Source organism: Acomys russatus, chromosome 14 (genome assembly GCF_903995435.1).
Source record: "Acomys russatus chromosome 14, mAcoRus1.1, whole genome shotgun sequence".
NCBI lineage: Eukaryota > Metazoa > Chordata > Mammalia > Rodentia > Muridae > Acomys > Acomys russatus.
In genome coordinates, this window is record NC_067150.1 from 42,327,415 (window position 1) to 42,352,105 (window position 24,691).

At 45.5% G+C, this 24,691-nt stretch overlaps 1 protein-coding gene across 1 annotated transcript in view; it reads left to right on the top strand.

Annotated features, from left to right (window-relative positions):
- Alg9 (ALG9 alpha-1,2-mannosyltransferase) overlaps positions 1–24,691 on the top strand; it is a 64,623-nt gene extending 39,932 nt beyond the window's left edge. The window contains exons 14-15 of the mRNA XM_051156430.1: positions 9,342–9,472; positions 24,498–24,691. Coding sequence (XP_051012387.1) covers positions 9,342–9,472; positions 24,498–24,621 — 255 coding nt within the window. The 3' untranslated portion in view covers positions 24,622–24,691. The remainder of the gene's footprint in view (positions 1–9,341; positions 9,473–24,497) is intronic.

The following is a 24,691-nucleotide window of genomic DNA, read 5'->3' on the forward strand; positions in this document are numbered from 1 at the left end:
AGAAGGAAGTGAGGCTCAGGCTCGTGACCTGACAAAAGTTGGTCCTAGATAAGAAATGTGGTTTCAGGATCCCCGGTGTTCTCGCACAGCTCACTTGAGTGTTTTCATGCTGTGGTGGATCATTCTTTGATGTAACACAAATCACAAGCATAAGTAGCTGAGCATTGCTTTTTAGTTAAAAGCATTTTTTTTCTGGAGCTTTTTTCATTTGTGGCAGGTACTTGTAGCTGATTCTATATTTATCAATAAACAGAAATAATCAGGCTCCTTCTTCTCTTTTTCTCTCATCATTTCTGCTGACCTTCCTGGACCCTGAGTTGAGGAGAAAATGAATTACCCTGTTGGTTTTCTGGCTAATTGTTTCGTTCTTGGTCATCAAAGCAGGTGGATTCACATCGCTGTATTCATGCTGTAAGGAGATTGGGATGTACTAAACACCTAATGGAACTGCATTCAAAATACTTCAGGATCATTTCCCTACTATTTGTTGTATTGACATTTAAAAATTAACGTTTTTATAAATTGTAATGAGTGGGTGAATTTTTACTTGAGTTTATATTTTTTCGCAGTGTGGTAAATTTTGGCTTGTGAATATAAAAATTTGGTTAACAAAAATGTGGTTAGCAAGGCAAATACGTATTCAACAAGGCTGTGTGCAGGACAGAAAAACTGTAGCCAGTCTGTGCCTGGCTTTAAAGTTTAGCTGAAGCTATCTAGATGAAGACATGAGGGCTTGAGGGTGCAGCTCAGCAGCGGAGAACTAATGTTTGCGGCAGCTCCCGTGTTCTGTGCCTGGTACTGCTCTTCAGAACTCTGTTGGGTGGTGGAGACAAAGGGGGTGGCAGAAGACATTGCTCCTGGCATGAGCTGTAACCACTGAGCCAGGTCTTCAGCCCCAGTCTTTCATTTTTACTCTAATTTTATTAGCTTGAATATTCGTTTTTCCTTTTGGTTGGTTTGGCTAATGGCTGGTCCATCTTCTCTGCAGAGAACCAACTCTGTTTTATTGTTCCTTTCTGTTGGTTTTCATTTTATTAATTTTAGGGCTGATTTTTTTTTTCAGAGTACTGATTGTGGATTTGGCCTATTACTTACTGGAAACTTTGAATTGTATCATGAAACTATTTTATTTGTGATTTCTCTGTTTTTCTGTCTGTCTTTCTTTTTTTAAATATAGGTGCTTGTGGCTGTAAAATTTCCTTTTAGAATTGCCTTTGCTGTATCTTTCATTTTCCTGATAAGTGGTGCTTTTGTTTTAAAATCCCCTTCTAGCGGTGCTATGCATGCTATTGGCAGAGCAATTAGTAAGTAGTCTTATCCAGACGTAAATGCTGGGAACTGCAGTAGTGAGTGCCTGGTGAGACAGGCCCAGTGGTGCAATAGTGGCACACGTGCTATGGCAACAACCAACTACTTTCTACTCTATTTAAAGCCCGTTTTACCAGACAAAGCTCATGCCGGGGACTGTTCATGGGCCAAGTACTTGTGGCTGGGTAGGTCAGGCCGTGGGAGAAGCTGTTACTGCTGGTCTGCTGCTGTGTGGGCGTAGGGTTAAACTGACTCCTAATGACTCACTCTATCCCAGGTCAGTGCACCACTCTACCTTCCTCAGAGAAGCTTCTTTCAGCAATAGGTGTCCTGGAACTCTCTGTAGACCAGGCTGGCCTTGGACTCCCAAGATCCTCCTGCCTTTGCCTCTCAAGTGCTGGGATTAAATGGGCTTGGACAACTTTTACCCATTTTTCTGCTTGTTTGTTTGTTTTTGTTTTTCGAGACAAGATTTCTCTGTGGTGTAGACTTAGTGGCCTCGAACTCAAAAACATCCGCCTCCCCAAGTGCTGGGGTTACAGTCGTGTACCACTCAGGCTTTGTTTGTTTCTTTAACATTTATTTATTTATTATGTATATAGTATTCTATCTGTATGTAACACCTACATGCCAGAAGAGGACACCACGTCTCATTATAGATGGTTGTGTGCCATCACGTAGTTGCTGGGAATTGAACTCAGGACCTTTGGTAGAGCAACCAGTTCTCTTAACCTCTGAGCCATCTCTCTAGCCCCACACTTTGTTTCTTAACCACACGCTAGAAGTCCTGGAAGTTGTTATAGTTTTTTACTTTTTCCCCTATTGTTTTCTAATTTATTAATCCCTCTACCTAGTCTGCAGTCTCTGGCTCGTGGTATTCTTTCTTTCTCCCAATTAGTCCACAGAACTGCTTTCCTTTGGATTTTTTTCCTTTTATATATTGAGGTCCCACTCCCCCCAGTTTCTGGGTTTTTGTTTTGTTTTGTTTGTTGTTGACGTCCTCATCTTGAATTTACTTCATTAATTTGTTAATTTGCGTCTTTGTGGCAACTGGATATTTAAAAATTTTTACGTTTAAATTCTTTGGCCAATATTTGAACCATTTTGATCTCTTTGGATTGGGTTCTGGGAGAGTTAGGAACTATTGAAGGACTCGTGTTGTCTCATGTTTTGTTATTTTGTGTTTCTGTGTTACGGTTTGTCTTCATCCTGGTATTTTGTGAGTTCTCTTGTTGTGGTCAATCCCCACTTCCGTTTGGAGAAGAATAAGCAGACTTTAGTAGCAGTGCAAACCTCTGAAAGAAAACAAATGAGATACTTAATATAATAAAAACAGTTGGACACAATAACTATACCCCTAGTAAGGACTGTAAAGAGAAGAGCTAAGATTGAATAAAGTAGGAAATTGAAAAAAAATTGAAAGGTAACTATTAATAATAGGAGGAGGTGGGGAGAGTAGCAGCAAACCAGGAAAGAGTGAAAGTCTGTGAGATAAAGTTAGGAGAAATAAAGTGAGGGAAAGAAAACAGATGTACAGCAGGCAGGAAGAAGAGTCTAGAAGAGAAAGCAGGTTCCTGCTGTGCCAGAGACTCTTAAGAAGTGAGGAATTTCAGAGTCCAAGGTAGAGTACAGTGAAGTGCCTGTGAGAGGAACTGAAAGAGGAAGCTCTCCCACAGAAGAGCTGGCCACGGCCTGGCATGGGTAGGTAGATGTGCAGAGCTGAGACTTGAGTGGCTACCGTGGCAAGAAAAGATGGCAACTTTTATGACCTGCAGAACCCAAATTGTCATTTGTCTGCAAAATCTGCCTCCATGCTTGTCTGCCTGTCATCTATTGATCTATCATTTGTCAGCCTATCATATCAGTAGCATTGCAGGCCCAGAGATCTGCAAGGTGTTGCAGCTTCTCTGCCCACGCCTGATACACATCGGCACATTCGTTAAGCTCCACACGGCTTCAGTTAACATATTGAGGGACGTGGGGCCATACATTGCATGAGAGTGCCCCAACCCCAAGGCAGTAGTGAGCTAATCTGTAAGGACCCTGATGGCAAAAACCAATAAGAAGCAAATTGCCTTGACAGTTAACTCTTTGATTGCTCAGTCTCTTGGTAAATGTGGCATCGTTTACATGGAGGCTCTGACTCATGAGATTTATACTGATAAGAAACACTTCAAGGCAGTGAACAATTTCCTGTGGACCTTTTAAATTATCCTCCTCAGGAGGTAGCGTGAAGAAAAAGGCAGTTTGGTGGAATGTGGAAATGCTGGCTACAGGAGAGGTCCAGATCAACAGGCCCACTAGAAGGATGAAGTAAGGACCGTTGCCCATGGTCTTTTTATAATCGGTCAGTAAATGTACAGTGCCTGCTTGGCAAACTGGAAAAACAGTCCAGCCAATAGTTTCTTATTGCTGACATTGAGGATCGTGAGATTTTGCTTTTTTTCCCTCGAGTCTTTTATTGAAGTTCACTAGGAGGAGTGGGGAGGGCTACAAGTCATTTTCTTTTCCAGTTCTGAATGGGCCAGACAAGAAAAGGCTATGAGGAGGCTGAGCTCCACCCTGCCTCTCACACTGGCTTGTGACCTTGGACAGATAAGTGCTACTGGCCTGAATTCATGCTAGTAGTCTTTCCCAGAGTCCACAGCACAGCTCAGCCAGGAATCCCTCAGGTTGGTTGAACTAGAACCCTGCTGGTTCAGCCCGAGGGCTGTCTGGTCAGGGGCTCACTGTGCCGGAGAAGGTAGGCTAGTGCATGTATGAGTGTGGGTAACAGCTGGGCAGAAGTTAGTCTGTCTGCCCAGCTGGTGTCCACCTAGTGTCTCTGCAGCTTTAAGAGATGAAAAGGTCTTTTTCTGTTTTCAGTGTTTCCCCCTCTCTGTTCTCCGTGTGTGCCCGCCTTCTGCCCTCTCTCTCTGCCATCATGGCTTTCTTGCTGTCTCTTCCCCTTCCCCAGGTCCTCACTCCTTTCTCCTACCCCAGTAAGCCCCTTTTACACCAGAAAAAGAAAAAAGAGCAATCCAACCAGCACAGTTTGCCCTGGGGATGGGTGTGGGTGAGACACAAGTGCTGGGTCCACTTTCTGTCCCAGGCACCACCATATCCATTCACTGTTGTTTTTCTACCCTTCCTGAGTGGAAGCGTGCTGGACAGATACTTTGTCCCACATAGACCTGTGGTCAGAAGTAAATGTCCAGCTTGAAACTGTTTTCCTGAATCTATACTCACAGGGTGGCTGTTCACTTAGCCAGTGAAGAAGAGAGGCCACGGGGACTTAAGGGTATAAAACTGCAGGGCCTCTGTTCCTTCAGCCACTCAGTTTGAATGTAAGACCGCTATGGTGGTTCCCCACTGGCACCAGTGTCTAATGTAGGAAGCCAGAGCATCCCTCTAGCAACTGCTGCTTGCTGTGCAGATCTCGCAGGGGCTTTGCTTCTTTTGGGGCAGGGTTTCTCTGTGTAGCCCTGGCTGTCCTGGAACTCATCTGCAGACCAGGCTGGCCGTGAACTCAGAGACACCCTGCCTGTGCCCGGGATTAAAGCCATGCACAGCCACCACCATCATTGTCAGCCCCGGGATTAAAGCCATGCATAGCCACCACCATCATTGTCAGCTACTGTTGTTGGGCAGACTCAGTACCAAGTTGTAGCTGTGGAGAAAATGGCTGGTGTTTTCAGCTTTGATCCTTGCCTTGGATATTGGAGGACGCGGGGTTTCCCTTGATTGTCACACTCTCTTATGCGCATACAGGCTGTTTCTGCAGTTGTTTACTAGAGGTTTTGAGTGACATCAGGGAAGGAAGGTCTGTGCTGAATGTGGAGATGCTCTCTGATCTCCTTGGACTTCGCACTGGCCCTCGCCATTACAGTATGTGCGTCATTGTCGGTTCCAGCTGGTAGGTGCCTGGATGCAGGCTCACATCCTTCCTGCTGTCTTGGGAGGTTTGGCTCAGGCTACAGCGTGGACAACAGGGAACGTCACTGAGAATAGGAGGCTGGACTGTTCTTCCTTGTCCTGCATGCAATGTTCTAGTGCATAGAACACGCTGGCATAACTGTTGACTATTTCAGGAGTTGCCTTTGCCCAGGCTGTAAGCTTCTCACAGCCTTTATTCCCTAGTGTGGACACCCCTTCCTCTCAGGTCTCTTTCAGTCTCACGTCTCTTGAGACAAGACCCCAAACTCTTGGTCCTCCTGCCTCAGCCCCAAACTGGAATTACAGGTATGTGCTACCACATCTGGCTCTTCCGTAGTTTCTCTCCCCCTTCCTCCCCTTTCCCCTCTTAAAATGCAGGTCCTCCTATTTATTTGTTAAATACACATTTACTAAGTACTTGCTGAGTGCTTTGGAATATAAGAGTGAATCAGATAGACATAACTCCTGTTTTTGGTAAAGCTTATAGACATTTCACTGTTTATAGGTAATTGTGAAGTGTTTTGAGAAGTACTTGGTGCTGTGAGAACATAATTTGGGGACCGTCCTAGTTTAAGTGGTCATTGAGGTCAATCTTCCCATCCGTTTCCCTCCTCCCTCTCCTGCGTAGACTTTTAAAATATATGTATTTTCCTTATTTGCATGTGTATGTGTGTGAGTGTGAGTCCTAGGGTCCTCTGCAAGAGCACGTGCTGTCAACTGGTAAGCATCACTCCAGCTCCCTGGGGCCTGGCTTTTGACATCCTTTAGTGGGTGCTCCTGCTTCCGTCATGGCTAGTCAGTGGCTCCAGCCTGGCCATTTTCCACGATGGGTTTAACTTGGCAGTGGCCTCAAACTCACAGAGGTACACCTGCCCACCTGCCTGTACCTCCCCTGTGCTGGGATCAAACTCACAGAGGTACACCTGCCTGTACCTCCCCTGTGCTGGGATCAAACTCACAGAGGTACGCCTGCCTCTACCTCCCCTGTGCTGGGATCAAACTCACAGAGGTACGCCTGCCTCTACCTCCCCTGTGCTGGGATCAAACTCACAGAGGTACGCCTGCCTCTACCTCCCCTGTGCTGGGATCAAACTCACAGAGGTACGCCTGCCTCTACCTCCCCTGTGCTGGGATCAAACTCACAGAGGTACGCCTGCCTCTATCTCCCCTGTGCTGGGATTTAAGGCAAGCGCCACCACTGCTGGGCTTAAAGTTCCTTTTTCTTTCTTTCTTTCTTTCTTTCTTTCTTTCTTTCTTTCTTTCTTTCTCTCTCTCTCTCTCTCTCTTTTTTTTTTTTTCTAGTTTTTTTCAAGACAGGGTTTCTCTATGTAGCCTTAGCTATACTGGACTTGCTTCGTAGACCAGGCTGCCCTCGAACTCTGCCTCCTGAGTGATGGGATTAAAGGCGTGCGCCACCATGTCTAGCTTTAAAGTTCCTTTTCTAATAACTTTATCTTGCCTTGAATGAAGAACCTGTCTTGATTGTACCTAAGCTCAGTTTCCGGAGGCCTTTGTCGTGGGTTTTAGTTTTCAGCAACTGTTTTCCAAAGGCTAAGACAGAGAATAAAGTTTTACAAAAAACACTATTAGCTCGATGTGGCTTTGCCTTGATATCTTTCTAAGACTTTACTTAGAATCTCCTTAGGGGTATTGTGATGAGTGGGACCCAGACTGACTGCTAAGAGGATGTTAGGTAGTTATCACCTCCAGCTACAGTAGACTGTACCCAGCCAGACCTCCATAATTAGACGTGGTGTGCCTGGCAGGGGAAGGTCAGGCTAACGGTTAGGGATTGTAACCATTTAGGCTTGGATTCCCTGCCAGCATGTGCTGTCAGACCCTCTGCCCCTTGCTGGTTCTCCTTAGTAGAGGCATAGCATTGGGAAACTTTCGAAAAATTGCTTGTTCTTAACTGTTGCCTGGGAGCTTCAGAGTGGGTGTTCAGAAAAAAAAAAAAAGCTACTTCCTGAAGTGTTTATGCAAAGGACCATTTTTAGAGAGTTATGTGGAATGGAATTGGGTCTGACGTCAATTCGCAGTGTGCTTTCTCTCCCCTGGAGGAAAAGCCCATATGTAGAGACAGATGTGAGACTCAAGTCCTTTTTGCATATAAATAATACTGGGAGAGAATGAGAACATTGCTGTGAGGGAGACCTTGGAAAAGAACAGCTTGCTGCAAGCCGGTGAAAGCCAGGCTGCTCTTATGTGCACTTAAAAAGTCTTCTCTCTGCTATAACCTGCAACCTAAATGTATAAGATGCAAGTATACAGTTAGTTGTTACAGGAGGAAGTCCCCATGACTTCCTAAGTCATTTCCTAAGACAAAGAACAGAACGTTCCCAGTGACACCTCTGACCGTACCTACATTATCTCTGAGGCAGCCTGCTGCTTTTATAGTAATAGTTTTCTTGCTTTTGCCTTTTAAATTGTTGGTCTACCTACCTGCCTGTGTGTGCATATGTTGCTTGTGTATATGAGTGCGGACATACGTGTGGAGGTCAGAGGACAGCTTATGAGAGTCAGTTCTTTCCTTCCACTGTTTGGCTCCTGATGAATTGCTTTCAGGGCTCTTGCCAGCCCTTCTCGATTTGTCCTAAGGATATAGGTATTTTTGTTAGATATATTTTAGGTTGAATTATATGAAATTATGGTTTCCTGTGATTGTAAGGTCATAGGAAATACTGATGTTCAGTTTTGGTAGATCTACCAAATAGTTTTCTAAAAACTTTATACCACCTTAATGTATAATTGTTGATTTATATTATGGCCAGGATTTTTTATTGTGGTTCAACTTTACATTTTCTGCTTACTGGTGAGATTGAGCACTTTTTCAGTTGTTTTGTTTAAAGACTTTGAAATACCTAATAATGCTGTAAGTGTTACAGCTCTGAGGGGAAAGGCTGCCCCAGTGGATGTGAGGGGAATACTGTAGGACAATTTGAGAAGGTTCAAGTAGGGCTGCCAGGAAAGGTATCTTGGCAGTTGGAAGCCAAGGAATACCACAGAGTTGCACCACACAGCAAGCCTCATGCAAGAGACACACAGGAGGGCGGCTCCTGCTGTGCCAGCGGGGAACCGAGCGGGAGACAGGCTGATATAGGGTTTTGTGGAAGAATGAGTTTTCCAGGGTGGAGATTTCCAGTGTAAGGACTAATGGTATTTCAAGACAAGCCCAGGGATTGGTGGGATTTTGTGTTCAGGGATTGATGGGATTTTGTGCTCAGAGATTGGTGGGTTTTCAGGGGATTGGTAGATCTTGGTAAGTTTTCAGACCCGGAAATGAGCGTGGACCCTTATCCTACAAAAGTAGCTTGCTCATTCTTTGTTGGGTGGTTTCCTTTGTTTTACTGATGGACAGGAGCTCATCATATACACTGCCAACTGTGACTGCTTGGTGTGTGTCATCTGTTTTCTAGTCTGTACCTTCTGTGTTTCATAATGGTGACTGTGATGAACAGGCCCTTTCAGTTTTAAGGTGGAATGCACTCATACTGACCTGTAGGTTCTAGGGCATCCATGCTGTCACCAGTTGAATGACACTGCTAATATTCTGTACTCTGCCTGCTTGTCAGTCCCGTAGTTGCGGCTCCTCAGTTGTGTTGAGCTTCACTGTGGAGACAGTTCTTTCCTTTGTCCATTCTGTTGACTTCCTGCGGGAGAAGCTCACGATCCTGCTATATTATTATGAGGTGCAGTGCAGCCTCTGGCCCCCTCAGGAGAGCCAGGGCTTCCTCACAGACTGGTGTCTGTGTTAACTGTGCCCTTTAGATCTCTAGAATAAGATAGATAGAAGGGAGCAGTGGCAAGCACAAGACAGCTTTTCTAGAGATAAGCTGTACACTCAAATTGGCTTTATAAGTGTCTGAGGGGCTAGAGGGACTTACAGATGTAGACTAGCTGCAGACCACCCACAGCTCGCTATGTGCCCGTCTGAGCAAGCGCATGTTGTCCCCAGGAGCCTCGGTGATAGCCTGTGTGCTAGCAGAGTGGACGAAGCACAGGTGGCTTTGGTCCTTGGCCCTTACACAGACTTCTGGGAAGTGTTAGGCTTGTGGTTGGGTCCCCACTCTTCAGGAACCTTCACAATTACTGATGGAGAGCTTGCCTTTTCATTTCAGATTGACATCAGCAAATGCCATTACTTAGTGGATTTGGACACCATGAGAGAAACACCTCGGGAGCCAAACTACTCCTCCAACAAGGAAGAGTGGGTCAGCCTTGCCCACAGACCCTTCCTGGATGCCTCTAGGTATGTGCTTCAGTTGTGAGAGGTGTCCTGATTGGTGTAAAAATGAACGCTGGAGTTGAGAGAATCTAGCCCCTGCGGTCTTGAGTAACTCTGACTTCCTTTTTATTTGATTCCAAGACATCTTACAGTTTTGTCCATGTGCACTGAGAACGTTTAAGAGTACTCTCTTCTTCAGGCTTTGGGATGCAAAGTGTATTCTATTATTACCGTACTGAAAGGTCCTGGAGTAGTACAGGTAGGTCTACTGTGGAAACTCAAATAAGGTTTTGGTAACTGACTTTAGCTATCTTAACCGAGCATTCTGACATTGCTAACAAGATTAATTGTGTACTGAGGAGCTTGATGTCCATAATTTTCAGAATCAAAGCTCAGCGAGTACTAGATAGGACTTGTTTGGTTTTATTTTGGTTGTTTAAAACAGAGTCTCACTTTGGAGCTCAGGGCTGACCTGGAACTCATTAGGTAGACCAGGCTAGTCTTGAACTTGTGATCCTCTTGCCTCGGCCTCCCAAATGCAGAGATTGCAAGTGTGTCACACCATGCCTGGCAGATCTAGTGAAGATTTTAAACCAAAGAGCTAGAGGACTTGGCTGCCTCTTCAGAAAGGCCTCAGAGTTAGAGGTAAGAAGAGTGATGGGAACTGTGGGCTGGCAGTGTAAGGGTGTTTGTAAACTTCCTATTTGAAGGCGAATAAGCAGCAGGAAGAAGGAGATAGATTGTATGGTGCATTAAGATTCTTTAGAGGAAGAGAGCCAACTGAATGTGTGTGTAATTATGGAAGGGGCTTGTTAGAGCACACTGGATAGCCAGAGTACTTGGTAGCTCCTACTCAGTCCAAGGTAGAAGCTCAGAACAAATGTGAGACCAGTGACATAACCTTGTCCCAGGCAGGCCTGCAGCCCATTGACTGATGATGTTCATATTCAGGCTCCCTCCCATCCCCTACCCCTACCCTCACAATGATTGCTGTCCTCTGTGTCAAACCTCTCTGAAATACCCAGCAGACTATGCTTTCCTGAGCTAGGGCCTTCTCCACCCAGTCAGGTTGACAGTCAAGGTTAGTCATTGTGTACAGTCCAGTAGAAGAGCATAGGTACTGAGGGAGCATTAAGGAGGGCGGGACCTGCTGGAGCTGAGAGTTAGTCCTTTAGCTGGGTGGTCAAAGTAGGCCTTCTGTCTCCCCCTATCAAAGACCTTAAGGGCTTCCAAGTTTTTGCAATTGGTCCAGCTCATACAACTGCAACAAATCACCCTAGACTGAGGGGCTAACCTGCAGGCACTTTATTCCTCAAGGTCTTGGAAGCCGGAGTCCAAAGCCAGGGGGCTAGCAATCAGCTTCTCATGCGGCCCTGTAGGCTTCAGATAGAGACTTCTTTTATCTAACATGCCAAGAAGGGTGAGCTAGTTCTCTGCAGGGAACTAACCGCACTCTGGAGGGCTCTCCACACAGGGCAGAGGCACCTCCCAGAGCCCCACCTCCACAACACCATTGCGTTGGGGATCAAATTAGAGCAGAGGAAAAAAAAGAAATGGGTCTTACTGTGTAGCTTCGGCTGGCTTCAAACTTGCAATTCTCCTGCCTCCACTTCCCAACCACAGGGACTATGGGTGTGAGTCACCATGTCTGTTTCAACATGAATTTTGAGAGGATACACACAAAAGGTCTATAATCCAGTTGTGAGTAAAGCTATTATAGATTGAGCGTCTATTATTTGTGATACTTCGGACCAGAAGTGTTTCAGATGTCATATTTGGAATGTGGGCATATGCATTATAAGATATCTTAGGGAAAGAACCCAGGTCTACACACAAAATTAGTTTGTTTCATATATACTTTATACGTATACCTTTATTGGTAGTTTTTAAAAAGATGTTTTATTTTCAGTTGGGTGTATTTGTGTGTCTGTGTGAGTGTATGTCACACAGGTGTTGGTGCCCACAGAGGCCAGAGGCATGGGATCTTCTGGAGCTGGACTTAGAGATGGCTGTGAGCGCCCTGGAGTGGGTGCTGGGCATAGGGAGGCTCTTGGACCGTCCAGCAATAAAATAATGACACGGAGACATTTATAAGTTTAAAGCTTAGGCCTTTTAGCTTGGGCAGTCTCCCAGCTGACTGTCTAGATTTACATGACTAATCCTGGCACTACATCCGCCATGTGGCTAGCTCTACCTCTGCTCCGTTCTGGTCCATGTCTGTTCACCTCCGTGTTTTCTGGCGAATCCCTGTCCCTGCCGTTCCTTTCTTTTTCCAATGTGCCCCCCTCCCTCCTGGAAGTTCTGCCCTCCACTTCCTGCCCAGATATTGGCCTTCAGCTCTTTATTATAACCTGTAGGCAATTGAGAAAAGATGAATATTTACAAAATACAAAGCAGGCGATGGGCCGTAGAAATAACAATATGGCTAGGACTTAGCCCTCTGCTGGCTTAGCAATTAACAGTCGAATATACAGAGACACAGCTTCACACAGTGTACCCCAACAGCTGGGAATCAAGCCTGGGTTCTCTGGAAGAGCAATGTTGTTCTTAACTGCTGAGCCATCTCTGTGGCTCCTATGATGATTTTATATAATGATTCTGTGCAAGAAACACGTTTTAATGGTGTGGCCCTGAGAAAGTTGTAAGCTTTCGATTGTTGCACATTTCCAGCGATCAGATTCCATTGCTCGGTTCGGATAAATACCCGTATGCACATTTGGGCAGGTGAGTTTTCAGCTCTGCGTCTTTTCTGAACAGTGTGAGTGCTGAGTTGTTTGGTGTGAGTGTGCTTAGCTTTGTAGGAGGCTGCCACTCCACTACATTCTGACCAGCCAAGAGGGAGGCGCTTGCTGTAGGGAGTGTAGTCTCTTGATGTGGCTTTTGTTTACTCTTCTCTAGAGATAAATGGTGAGGACATCTGGTTATATGCTTATCTGTCAACTGTAAGTCTGTTTGGAGGAGGTGTTTTTAAAGTGCTAGTGCCTTTATCTTTTTTCCTCCTCCTCCTCCCCTTTTTCTAGCTCTGGGGCTTGAACCCAAGGCCTTATGGTTGCTAGGCAAGTGCCCTGCCATTGAGCCGTCCCTCTAGCATACTTGACAGTTTTTTCCCTTAAAATAAAAATTATTTATTTACTTTACATCCTGATCTCAGCTCCCTGTCCCTTTTTCTCCTCCCAGCCCCTCCTTATCACCTGCCCCGCCCCCATCCGCCTCTCCTCACCTTCTCCTCAGAACAGGGCAGACCTCCCATGGTTATCAACCAGCCTTGGCGTATCAAGTTGCAGTGAGACTAGGCGCATCTTCTCTGTTAAGGCTAGACAAGGCAGCCCAGTTAGGGGGAAAGGATCAAATGGCAGACGACAGAGTGAGAGACAGCCCCTGTCCAGAGTGAGAGACAGCCCCTGTCCCGTTTTAGGATTCCCACAGGAAGACCTGCTCACAACCCTTACCTAGGTGCAGGGGGCCTGGGTCCCATTTGACTCATTTTAATTGAGTTCTTTATGTCCTTACTGTGTCGTTTAAAGAACTCTTGGTGTACTTTGGATTACAATCCTCTCTCAGGTACATCTTTTGCAAGTATGTCCCATTGGTCTTAGTGTCCTCCTCCTTTTCTTGAGTGTCTTTTACAAAAAGCAAACGTTTTGATTTTATTAAGCTCCCTCTTATCTGTTTTTTTTTTTTTTTTTTTTTCATTGATCGTGTCATAGTGTTATATCTAAAAGTTAGTAGCCAACCTGAAGACCTGGTGTTTTTCTGTGCTGCCTTCTGGGGGTCTTATACTTTGTACTATATTTTTACACCTATAATCCATGTTGATTTTAGATTGGTATAATATCTGTGTCTAGATTCATTCATTTTTATATGAATATAAAATACTTTTTTGTTTTTTATTTTTTGGTTTTTTGAGACAAGGTTTTTCTGTGTAGCCTTGGCTGTCCTGGACTAGCTTTGTAGACCAGGCTGGCCTCGAACTCACAGCGATCCACCTGCCTCTGCTTCCCAAGTGCTAGGATTAAAGGTGCGTGCCACCACACCCAGCACTATAAAATAGCTTTTTATGTGTCCACTTCTTAGGGCACCGTTTATTGAAAAGTCTCTTACTTCTCCATTTTATAGCTCTGCTCCCTTCTCAGAGATTTGTAGTTTTCTGTGAAAAGACCATTTCCTGGACTTTTTTTCTATTCCATCCATGAATTTGTTTTTTCTCCAGTCTTTATTGACGTTGCTTTATATATATTCAGTCTTCAGGTGGTCATTTTTCCAGATATTTTTGTCACCTTCTCCTTTGATAGTGTGTTGGTCATTCTGGCTTTTGGCCTGCTCATATAAACTTTAGACTCAGAGTTTTTTTGTCTTTGTAAAATTTTCTAGGATTTTGATTGTGATTGTATCAATATTAGGTTGGGAGGAACTGGTGTCTCAGTAATATTGAGCCACCCTGGTCATGAGCACGGGATGACGCCATGGGTCATTTCATTGTAATTTTCTTATGGATTTGTACGCATGTTGAGATTTATATCTTTTGGGGGAGTGCTAATGCAAATGGTACTGATGTTTTTTTTATTGCAGTTCTGCTTGTTCATTGCTGATTTGTACAAAAATGATTGACTTCAGTATGTTTTTGCTACTTTATTGTAATTGTTAATTAGTTACAGGAGATTCTAAAACATTTTATCACCCCAAACTATCCTTTAAAAAAAAAAAAAAAAAGAATGAGAAAACACCTGGGCCATGTGCTGACGAGAAGACTCTTGTTCAGCTAAAAGCAGGTGATGTTTGAGACAGGAAAGAATTCCTGTAGCATCGTCAGTGAGGTAGATGAGAGAAGAGTCTGCAGAGAAAGCCGTGGGCCGTCTGTACAGCGTGTCTGCTAGAGCTTTCTGCAGGCCTGAGGAGCCTTTGTGTGACATCACAGCCCCAGGCCACACGTGTCTCTCCAGCTCCTTGTTTGAAGTACAGGAGTTCATAGTCAAGGCTGCGCGTGGTTGGTAGAGTGCAGAGCATTTCTCCTGATAGCACCCCTTTTTCTCGGGGAACTCAGAAGTGGAATATTTCACTTGATAAGAAAATATGGGATGACGTTTTGAAAAGTTCAGAGAGCGGGTGTGAAGTAATTGAGGATAGCAAGTGACAAAAAGAGTAATGAGTGTGACAAGAGGACAAGTCAGGCCACTTGTGTTTTCAATGTGTGTGTGTGTGTGTATGTGTGTGTATGTACACATACATACATACCATGGCTTTCATTAGGTCAGAGGACAACTTGTAGTAGTTGGTTTTCCTCCCGTGTGAGTCATGGGGATTGAACCTAGGTTTTCAGGACCTGCGACATTAATCCTGGCTTCTTGGTGTTAGTACTGCGCTGATGCCCCAACTTTCAGAAAGATGTTTTATACATTTTGTAGGGAGGAGTGTATGAAAGGGCCTTTAAATTTAAAGCATTCTAACAAGTTAGACCTTTCAGTAAATTAGCAAGTTCTGCAGGGTTCCAGAATACAGTGTCCTTAATTCTTATGTAGATTTGTGCAGTTTTACTCGATTTGTTTTGCTGACATTCCTTGCTGACATAGTCTAAATAAGGCCTCAGCCATATGAAACAGAAGCAATCAGCATAATTTAAGTACCAACATATTAAAACACATCATACTTTGGAAAGAATGCTACTGGAGAGCCTTTGCGCAAGATAAGCAACTTTGTGATTAGGGCAGATTTTTAAATGCTAGAGACCAGCCAGGCCCAGCACTCTGGAGGCAGCAGCAGACAGAGCTCTGTGAGTTCAAGGCCAGCTTGGTCTACAAAACGAGTCTAGGACAGCCAAGGCTACATACAGAAATCCTGTCTTGTAAAACCAGGGGGGGAAAAGTTGGGCACCAGTGGCTGTGGGAAGGAGCCATTCTCTGTGGAATAGCAAGGAAGGTAGGCCCTGGCTGCTTGTCTCAGAACCCCTACTTCCCGAGGACGAGGGACCTCAGGCCTGCTAGCTGGAGAGGAGGATTTCGGTGACCAACTGAGCTCTGCTCACATGGGGCTTGTTCTAGCCCTAGCTTCTGGACCTTGAGTGTCATGACTGAGTCTGACTGTGCTTATAAGGACCATCAGACTCATAGGAGATGAGAGGCAGTGTAGTTGACACTATCAATGAAAAAGAAAAGTGCTTTCCGTACATGTATGTCTGTGCATCACTTGTGAGCCTGGTGCCCTTCAAGGGGTGTCAGATCCCCTGGAACTGGAGTTACAGATGGTTGTGAGCTGCCACGTGGGTGCTGGGAATTGAACCCAGGTCTTCTGGAAAAGCACCCAGTGCTTTTAACTGCTGAATCGTCTCTCCAGCCTCAACAGTAAAAAGTGCAGATTTGCCATCCTATGGCCAGCTCATATTACATACATGAAACTAGGGGATTTTTCATTCTTGAGCAGGACATAATTGCTACTTGTATAAAATAGCTTGACAAGTGGGTGGATGTAATTCTTCCTCTAAGAGTCCCCTGAGAGGGGTGAAAAGAGTGCTAGAATAAATTAGCAGCTCAGTGCCAAGTGTGGGAGCCTGGTGGGAAAGGCTCTCCAGGTTGTTCAAGTTGGCCTTCTGAACTGTGGGGTCTGCTTGCGGCTTTGGAGACGGTCTGATGTGCAGCGCTCTCCACCTGCAGAGGCTCCTCCAGCCTCTTTCATCTTGTTTGTATTGCTTCCTCCTGTGGCTCTCCCCATTTTAGAGCATTTGGGGGCCTCATCCAACTGAGTTACAGACTCTCATGATTAGAGGCTTGAGAAGGTTCAGGGGAACTTAGGCTGGGTTTCACACTCCCGTAGATCTCATTACAGGTGAGGAACAGAGGCAGGTCCACACAGCAACTGGCGGGGTGGAGGAGGGGTCCGTTCTAGTTGAAGGACCTCAGCTGTAGCCAGGTGGGGAGTGCATAGCAGTATCTACTGCTTTGTTCTCTCAGGGCCCAGCACAGGGACCTGAACTTTGCCTTATGTACAGAACTTCTACAGCCTGTGTGTGGCCTTTTACTTATCTCCCAAGAAGTAAATCTAGCAACTATGAGGCCTAAAGACTATCACTCCTGTATACCTGTATTTATTTGTACCCACTGTAGCAGGGTGGCCTGGTTGATGGGAACCAGCACAGGCAGAACTATTTATTTCTGTAAAATTATAATGTGACTGGAGTAAGTATTGTGAAGAGTAGGTTAGTTGGAATCTTGTTGCAGTGTAACAATCACCCATTCTCTTTTATTTAAAGATTTATTTATTACATGTACAGTGCTCTGCCTTGCATGTATACCTGAAGGCCAGAAGAGGGCACCAGAGCTCATTATAAATGGTTGTGAGCTGCCATGTGGTTGCTGGGAATTGAACTCAGGACCTCTGGAAGAGCAGCCAGTGCTCTTAACCGTTTGAGCTATCTCTCCAGCCCCAATTACCCATTCTTAAAGATGTAAAAGAAGATCACAGCTGGCTTATCCAGCCAGCTTTTCCTTGGTGGGGGGGTCTCTCTTGCATTGGCCATCAGGTGATAACTGAGACGGAGACACCTCTCCTCACCCACCTCTGGCCATTGAGACTAGTGATTGGCTAGATCTCAGCGGAGGCTGTCATCCTAGCCTTGGAAGCCAGACAGTGTCCCTTCCCCTTCCCCCTGCTGGAGGTGGGAAGCCCATGCTCAAGGGGTGAAGAGTAGAACTGCCTTACTTACCACAGGGTCCCAGTGAACTTAATGGACACCACAGCCATAAAATCACCACAGCTTTTAAAATGCCGTTCTTCTAAATTAATGTTTCAATTTAAAGATTTCTTACAAGAAAGAAAAGGGCAGCTTTGAAGGCCGTTTCCCTTTCCTACCCAGGTGACAGGATTTGATGGCCAACAGTTGGCTCACTTCACATGACGTCTGCTCCTTTGGGAAGAATTTGTTTTTCCATGTGGCCAGCAAGTGGTAGGCTCTTGTCTCTTTTCCTGCATCCTAGTCATGGTGGTGCCTAACCTCCCTCGTTGGTGCCAAGGACGCTGAGAAAAAGGATGAGCAGAGTTTATGTACTCTTCCCCCTGTTCATCAGCTCACTGCTCTCATAGTCTTCAGTTCTGTCAGCTGCTGCCTCTCCTTCATCTCCCCCCAGAGGCTTTGCCAAGACCTTCATCTGACAGAGCTGTCCTGGGCCAGATTTGGCTTCGAAACGCACTACATGTTGCCTAATGTCTTATTCAGTTCCATAATCATTGAAATGTGCTGACATTTAGGAATAATAAAAAGAACAAACCTTTTAATCCCCTGGAGCCCAGAGCACTCTGCTTTCTGTTGCTGTGGAGTGAGCGCTCTAGAAAGACCTCTCCACGTCTCTTCACTGAGTCAGTGCTGGAGACTCAGTTTGGGGAGGAGGTACGTGTTTCAGGGTGGCCCCTGCTCTACACTAAGGGACTGGGCAACTGGCATCAGCAGTCTTTGTTGTAGCTCCTTCACGACTCAGCACATTAGAGGGTCTTCTGAGCCGTCTCTCCAGCCCGAGACTCATGTTCTTAAAACTGGATTTATGGAACAGTGACAAGGAGAGAGATAAGAAAAGGATCTTGTCAGAAGCTTGTACCTTAATGAAATAAAAATTGTTGAGGCAGAGTATCTCGTTGCTTATTTCAAGTCGTTAAAGCTTGCCAGAGTTGTCCTGTCCTGCTTTCCAGTGCTCTCCTGCCGCGTAGATACGGGTCTGAGGGACAGGGTCGAGAGTCTGATAGACACCATTTGTGTCCTACCTACATCTCTCAGTAGCTACCAGATGGGAAAACAGTGGTGAAGAGCCGGTGCCCCCAACCCTCGGCAGGCCCGGAGACCAGAAGGAGGTCCAGTTGCGTAACAGCAAGATCTCAGCTGAGAAAGATCTCAGCTCTACTGTTGTGAATATTGGCTAAAGGTGACTGGTGCAGAGGCTGATGTCACACCAGATGTTGTACACACCAGCTGCATGATTCATACGTGTCCAGGCTGCAGTGCTGTGATTCCAACCTGTGCTTCGGCCGGCTTCCTAAGCATGCCGCATCACAGATCTTTGGAGCTTACTCTAACGGACAGACTTGTAGCCGTACTTTGCCACGTGGCCTGAACGTTGGATAGACCTGCTGAAGGTTGAGTATTACACTAGTCACGTGGGTCAGAATGACTTGGGAAATTCTGTGTGAACCAGAACCTGAAAAGATTATTTGACCTCTTAGAACAACATTTTCTTCATTAACATGGACACCTTCTGTATCTCTGGTACCGCCATCCCATAGGTCACTCTAGCTCCCTCGTCCCTTCTACGCATATTGTGTAGACTCCTCCTTTGCTCCGCTCTGCCTCAGGACTTTAGGACTGAAACGTATGGGAAGGAAACAAAAGGAACTCAGTTTTCCTTTTGAGGTTTTGTTTCCTTGTGGAAGGTGCACATTAGATGCTAGGAAAGCAGACTGTAGAGTCTGATTTGAGAGTGTACTCTGGTCTGCAGAGTCACGAGTGTTTTCCATGGACAGGTCTAAAGTTGGAGATGCAGCACTGGATTGAGTCCTGTCTCTGGGAGAGGGCCCTCCGGCAAGTGCAGCAAGTCAGCCATTACTTCTGGTCCACTGGGATAGGAGTGTGAGCATCTCTGCAGTGCCTCCTGTTGATAAAACCATGCCCCTTACCCCGTGTCCTGTTAAGGGCTATGAAAACAACTTCACCTTTGCCCAGAACCAGTCCTTTGACCATTAGAACTGCCCAGCAAAGGCTGGCGGGCTGACTGACTGAATCTTGAGGAAATCCAGATAGTCTTTAGGACTGAAGGTACTTTGAAGGGCCAGTTCTGCACGGATAGGTATAGAAACTATCTCCCTGAAATGTGCACTGCATGGAAGAAAAAGAGTAAAAGCAGCTCCACAAAATACCCCTTGGTGCTGAACCAGCAAGGCTAAGTGTGGTTTTAATGTTTGAATGAAGGGGGATGAGTGGTTAGGTAGATGATGGGCGGACAGACAGGTAAGAACAGGAGGGAAGCCTGGGTGTCAGAAAGTTGTGGGGGTTTTTTGTTTTTTGTTTTTGTTTTGTTAAGATTTATTTATTATGTACACGTGGCTCTGCCTACATGTTCACCTGCACACTGGAAGAGGGCATTAGATTACATTATAGACGGCTGTGAGCCACCATATGGTTGCTGGGAATTGAACTCAGGACCTCTGGGAGAGCAGACAGCGATCTTAACTGTGGCACCATCTCTCCAGCACCGAGAAGGCTGTCTTTTTAAGCTGACAAATTGACCTAGTATTTCCGTTTGCACTGGCTGGACTGGTGGTACTTGGGGGCTAACTCCCAGTCTTCCCTTCATGTCAGCAAGTACAGAACTTTATTTTATTTTTTGTTTTTTCGAGACAGTTTCTCTGTGTAGCCTTGGCTGCCCTGGACTCATTTTGTAGACCAGGCTGGCCTCAAACTCACAGCCATCTGCCTCCCAGAGTGCTGGGATGACAGGTGTGCACCACCATTCTGTGCAGCAAGAGCAGACTTAAGTCTCCACAGCAGAATGCTTTGGAGCCCCAGTAAATGTGACTGGTAATTGAATTAGAACACATGCTGAGCTGTCAGCTAATTACGCGGCCCACTCAGACAATTGTTTTTGTCCAGGTCTGTACCATCCGTGAATGCTTAAGAGACTTTCTTACTGGGCTTCTGTGTGGGTAACATGTAACCTGTATCTCTTAGTTACATGCCTGTGTTCTCTTAGGTCACCCTGTGTCATTACATTTCATTGCAGGCCTTGTGACAACTCATGTTGTCTTAGCTTGTGATCAGTGTGATTTATGTTCCCACGTGTGTGACTGTGTGCAGACTCCCTCTTCCAGCACTTAGCTGTTTTCCTTTTATAAATTTGATTTCCCTTTCTTGAGAAACAATACAATGTAATAACTCTACCTTAACAGTGCTGGTACACATACCAGTGGTTAAAACTAAGGTAATCAGGGATTCCTTTCTCTCAGCGTCAAAGCGGAAGGAAGGAAGGAAGGTAGGTAGGTAGGTAGGTAGGTAGGTAGGTAGAGCTGCAGCTCATGTCAGACAAGGGGAACTCCAGCTAACTTGGCCCAAGCTCTATGTGGCGATTGCAGGAGAGAGAGGCATGCTCTGTGTTCTCAGAGGGTGCTCAGTGCTGTGCGCTGACGAGGCCCCTGTGCTCCCATTCTCCTATTTGAGTTTGTGCTCAGGTTTACCTGTAGAAGCCTCCTTGATGGACGCTGTTTAGAAGTTAGTGCTAATTTTCTAGTGGCCTTGCACTGGGTGAACACGGCAGAATTGGGGTGTCTCTCGGTTCACTTCAGGTTTGTCCTTGACAAGATGATGATCCCAAACCACGACTTCCTGGACTTGGAGCTCCTCATTGGCTCCCCTTGCCTTTCTGTGTTTGTGTACGCTGGCACCTGATGGTGCTCAGTGTGGTTGAGTGCAGCTGAACTCTTGTTGATAGCCTTTGCCCACTTTCTTTATCCACCTATCTGTCCTCCACCCACCCATCCGTCTGTCCAATATATGTGCTGTTCATCATCTGATAGTACCAGGCGTAGATCAAACATCCTTGGTCCCTGAAATCAATGTGTAAGTGTAAAGGGACAGTCAACAAGCTAGCAAATAAGTACATACAGTTTGTGAAAAAGGTAACGGAGCCCCAGGAACTGGAAGAAAGGTCACCAGAGTTCCCAGACAACCACAGCGCCTCCAGCGAAGTAACTGTGAGGTGACCGTGAGAAGGAAAGGTGTGCACTAAATGCTGCTTCTGTCCAGTTCTCAAAGTTTGGCTGCTTTTCTGAATGTTTATATTTTCGCTTTGAACTTATGTGTTGGTGGTTTAATAGTATGTATTCTACATTATGGTCATGTGTCATTTGTATTCAGATAAAAAGTTATTTGTGAAGCATGAAAATAAATGAGTTGTCATAAAATAACGAAAGCCCGTACTATCCATGCTGCATGCTGCTTGCTTTAACTGGTTCTGCTGAAGTTGCCTCTCCATGAGGCTGGATAGGTGTAGCTCTCTCTGATGTGTTTGTTTCCTGGTTCTGTACCATGTTTGGCATCGCCAGACTTCATAGCTTTTGCAAGCCTGGTTGTTGAATTGATGTCCACGCTTGCATTCTGCCACATTGCGTTAGCCATCTGCATTTCTCTTTGCTATTCATGTTCTTTGTTGTTTTTTTCTATCGAGTTTGTCTTCCTGAATTGTAGGAGCAGCGTGTATACCCTAGATGGCAATCCTCTATTGTATGCATTGTAAATATTTTGTCCCAGTCTTTTTTCTTTCCTGTTATTCCAGCTTGCCTTTTACACCCAACGATAATGAATCATGGGCTTTCCATTCCAGTCTAGTCAGTACTTTGGTGATGGTATGTTCTGTGTGCAGCCAAGGCAGTGTTCTCAACTATGGGGGGCTCTGGTGTCACCTGTCAGCACACCAGGAAAACGGTCATCAGCGTTCATTGTCTCAGTCCAGTAGACCCTGTCTGCTTTTTAATGTTCTTAAGTTATTTTATAAATTACAAAAGTAGGAGCAGGAGGGTAATGGATTCATTTGAAGGTATAATAAGTGGAGGCTGGAGAGATGGCTCATTGGTTTAGAGCACTTGCTGTCCTTCCAGAGGACCTGAGTTCAGTTCTCTGCACCGACATCATGGCCTTGTTTGGGCACCAAGCATGCACATGGTACACCTACGTGCAGGCAAACACTTGCACCCATAAAAATAAATCTTAATAAGAATATGAATAAATGAAACAACCTTTTCCATATTCTTCTGGTTATGGATATACACACTGAGTGTTTCTTGTTTAATTTCTTGAAATAGGGTATAAACATAGAACTCTGGCCTGAAACTGGCTTTATAGGCCAAACTGGGATTGAACTCATAGGATTCTTTCTGCCTCTGCCTCCCAAGTGCTGAAATTAAAAGTATGGGCCACCATGCCTGGCTCTGTATTCTGAATTTGTATTCTGTATTTTCCTTGTTGGGAAGAGACACGCACACACACACACACACACACACACACGGTTATTAGCTGTTGTGCAGGAACATGATGCATCCATCTTGAACGTTTGTGGGTTTCAGACCTGCTGCTGTTAACATCCAGCTCACCATTGCTCCTCAGCCTCCTCGTTTCTGCATCATCAAAAGAAACACTGAAACGTGTTTGTGAAACCTTTAGTGATTCACATATCTCCTTTGTTTCCTAATTCAGACTTTTTTTTTTTAATTTGGAGTTTAAAAATCAATTAGACTGATCAATGATTTTAAAAATGTCTTTGTCATCTATGTTCCTTCTGTCACTATTTTATGCCTTCCTTCAGCTTGTCCACTTGTGAACTATACCAAATAAACTCTTTACACACAACAATTTGGAAAATGAAAGGATGGGGCATCTCTTTTTATTATAGCAGGGTCAGCCAGGTCTTACTGCAAATATTGCGCGATGACCTCCTTTTTGAAGGCTAACTGTGCAGAGTGTGCTATTTCCTTTTTGTGCTGGGAACATACTGTTTAGTGATCAATTCTTTCTTTTTAAAATTGCATTTACTGTCTATTTTGTCTATTATGAGGAGAGGGGGAAGGAACGCGCACAGGGAGGTCAGAAGACAACTTTGAGGGGTCTGTTCTGTTCTCCCATGTGGGTTCTGGGGATCCTCCTCAGGTCACGAGGCTTTGGCAACAGGTGCTGGCCCGACTCATCCGCTCCTGAGTTTGAGGGAATTCATCTAGTTTTACTGCCACCCGAGGACCCTTGGACGCCCGTGGTCCGCTTCTGATCTCTGTGTGTGTCGGAAATGTGCCTTGTCCCTGTGCCAGCGTTCTTCCTATGACGTGAGAGATGCGAAATGTTGAAATGAGGATTCTGAGCCGTGTTCACTGGCGGGTGCGAGCGTCTCCTGTGGTTCATTCTGCACCCGAAAGCTGCTGCAGAGCTGCTTCTGCAGCCCCTGGTGTTAGCCAAGGCCTGCAGTGCACTGGAGCGCAGGTGGCTGCTAGCAGACAGGAGTCATTTCTGGAGTGGCCACTGACCTGAAGGAGCTGGTGCCGGCTCTAGACTCTCTCAGGGACATCACTTACCTGTGCATTGTGAGCAAAAAGAGGAAATTACCTTTTGTCTGAGGCAGGTGCATCTTCTTCCTGGCTACTATGTTCCCGAGAGCTCTGCTTTCTGTCTAGAGTCTCCTCTAAGCCCCTCTTCTCTATCCAAACCCTTGAGCTGTTGAAGTGGAGTGCATCTCTGTGGAGCAGCGGGCACTGCCAGCACCTCAGTTGGGAAGTGTCTACAAGAGGTGTGCCAAGTGCAGTGTCATTGTGTGCAGGCATTACAGCAGTCTGCCAAGCCCAGAGGTAGGCTGCCAGTGCAAATGCCACGTTGACATGACATTTACAAGTTTAGAATCTGCAAAGGGACTGGCCATGGACACACTTCAGCTATCTCATTTCTGGTGTCGGCAACGGGGCCAAGTTGGATTTTCTGACTGAAAAATTCAGGCTTGACGCATTGGAAGCTGTGATTACAGCTTCCGGGAAAGGCTAAATCCGCAGGCTGCAGGATAAGCCATCATGGGTAAACTTGCCGACTCTAGGATCAAACCTGGATGAACATCTTGAATGTGACTCTTATCAGTCACTGAGTGAACTTGGAACACGCTGCTTCATCTGGTGACCCGGGCAGGCTTATGCCTCTGCCTGCCATCTGCGAAGCAGAGCGTCAGTGTCGCCTTGCTCATAGATCTGTCAGATGGAATAAACAAACTTAAACCCAAATCATTTACTCCAAGCAGGAGTAGAATATTTGAGACTGAAATTTTCATTCACATTTGAATGCAAAATGCAGACCCGTAGCTCTTGATAGGTTCTTTAGACTTATTAGGGAAACAGACACGAGTAACAAGATCTGTAGTCTATTATGATCTAATATTAAATAGACATTTCTGTGCTTATGTAAAATACTATCCTTGACACAGCGCTTGGTTTCTTTTATGGTTTTCACAGCCATCAGTAAAATGAGAACATTTCTTCAACTCGTCCTTTTCTCTTTCAGGTCTTCCAAGTTGCTTCGGGCTTTCTATGTCCCCTTCCTGTCGGATCAGTATACAGTGTATGCGAACTACACCATCCTTAAGCCTCGGAAAGCAAAGCAAAGCAGGAAGAAGAGTGGAGGTTAGCGACGCCCCCGTGGCTCGGGCGGGCAGCCAGCGCGCTAACTGGGGGTTCCCTGAGCTGGCTTCCTCCAAG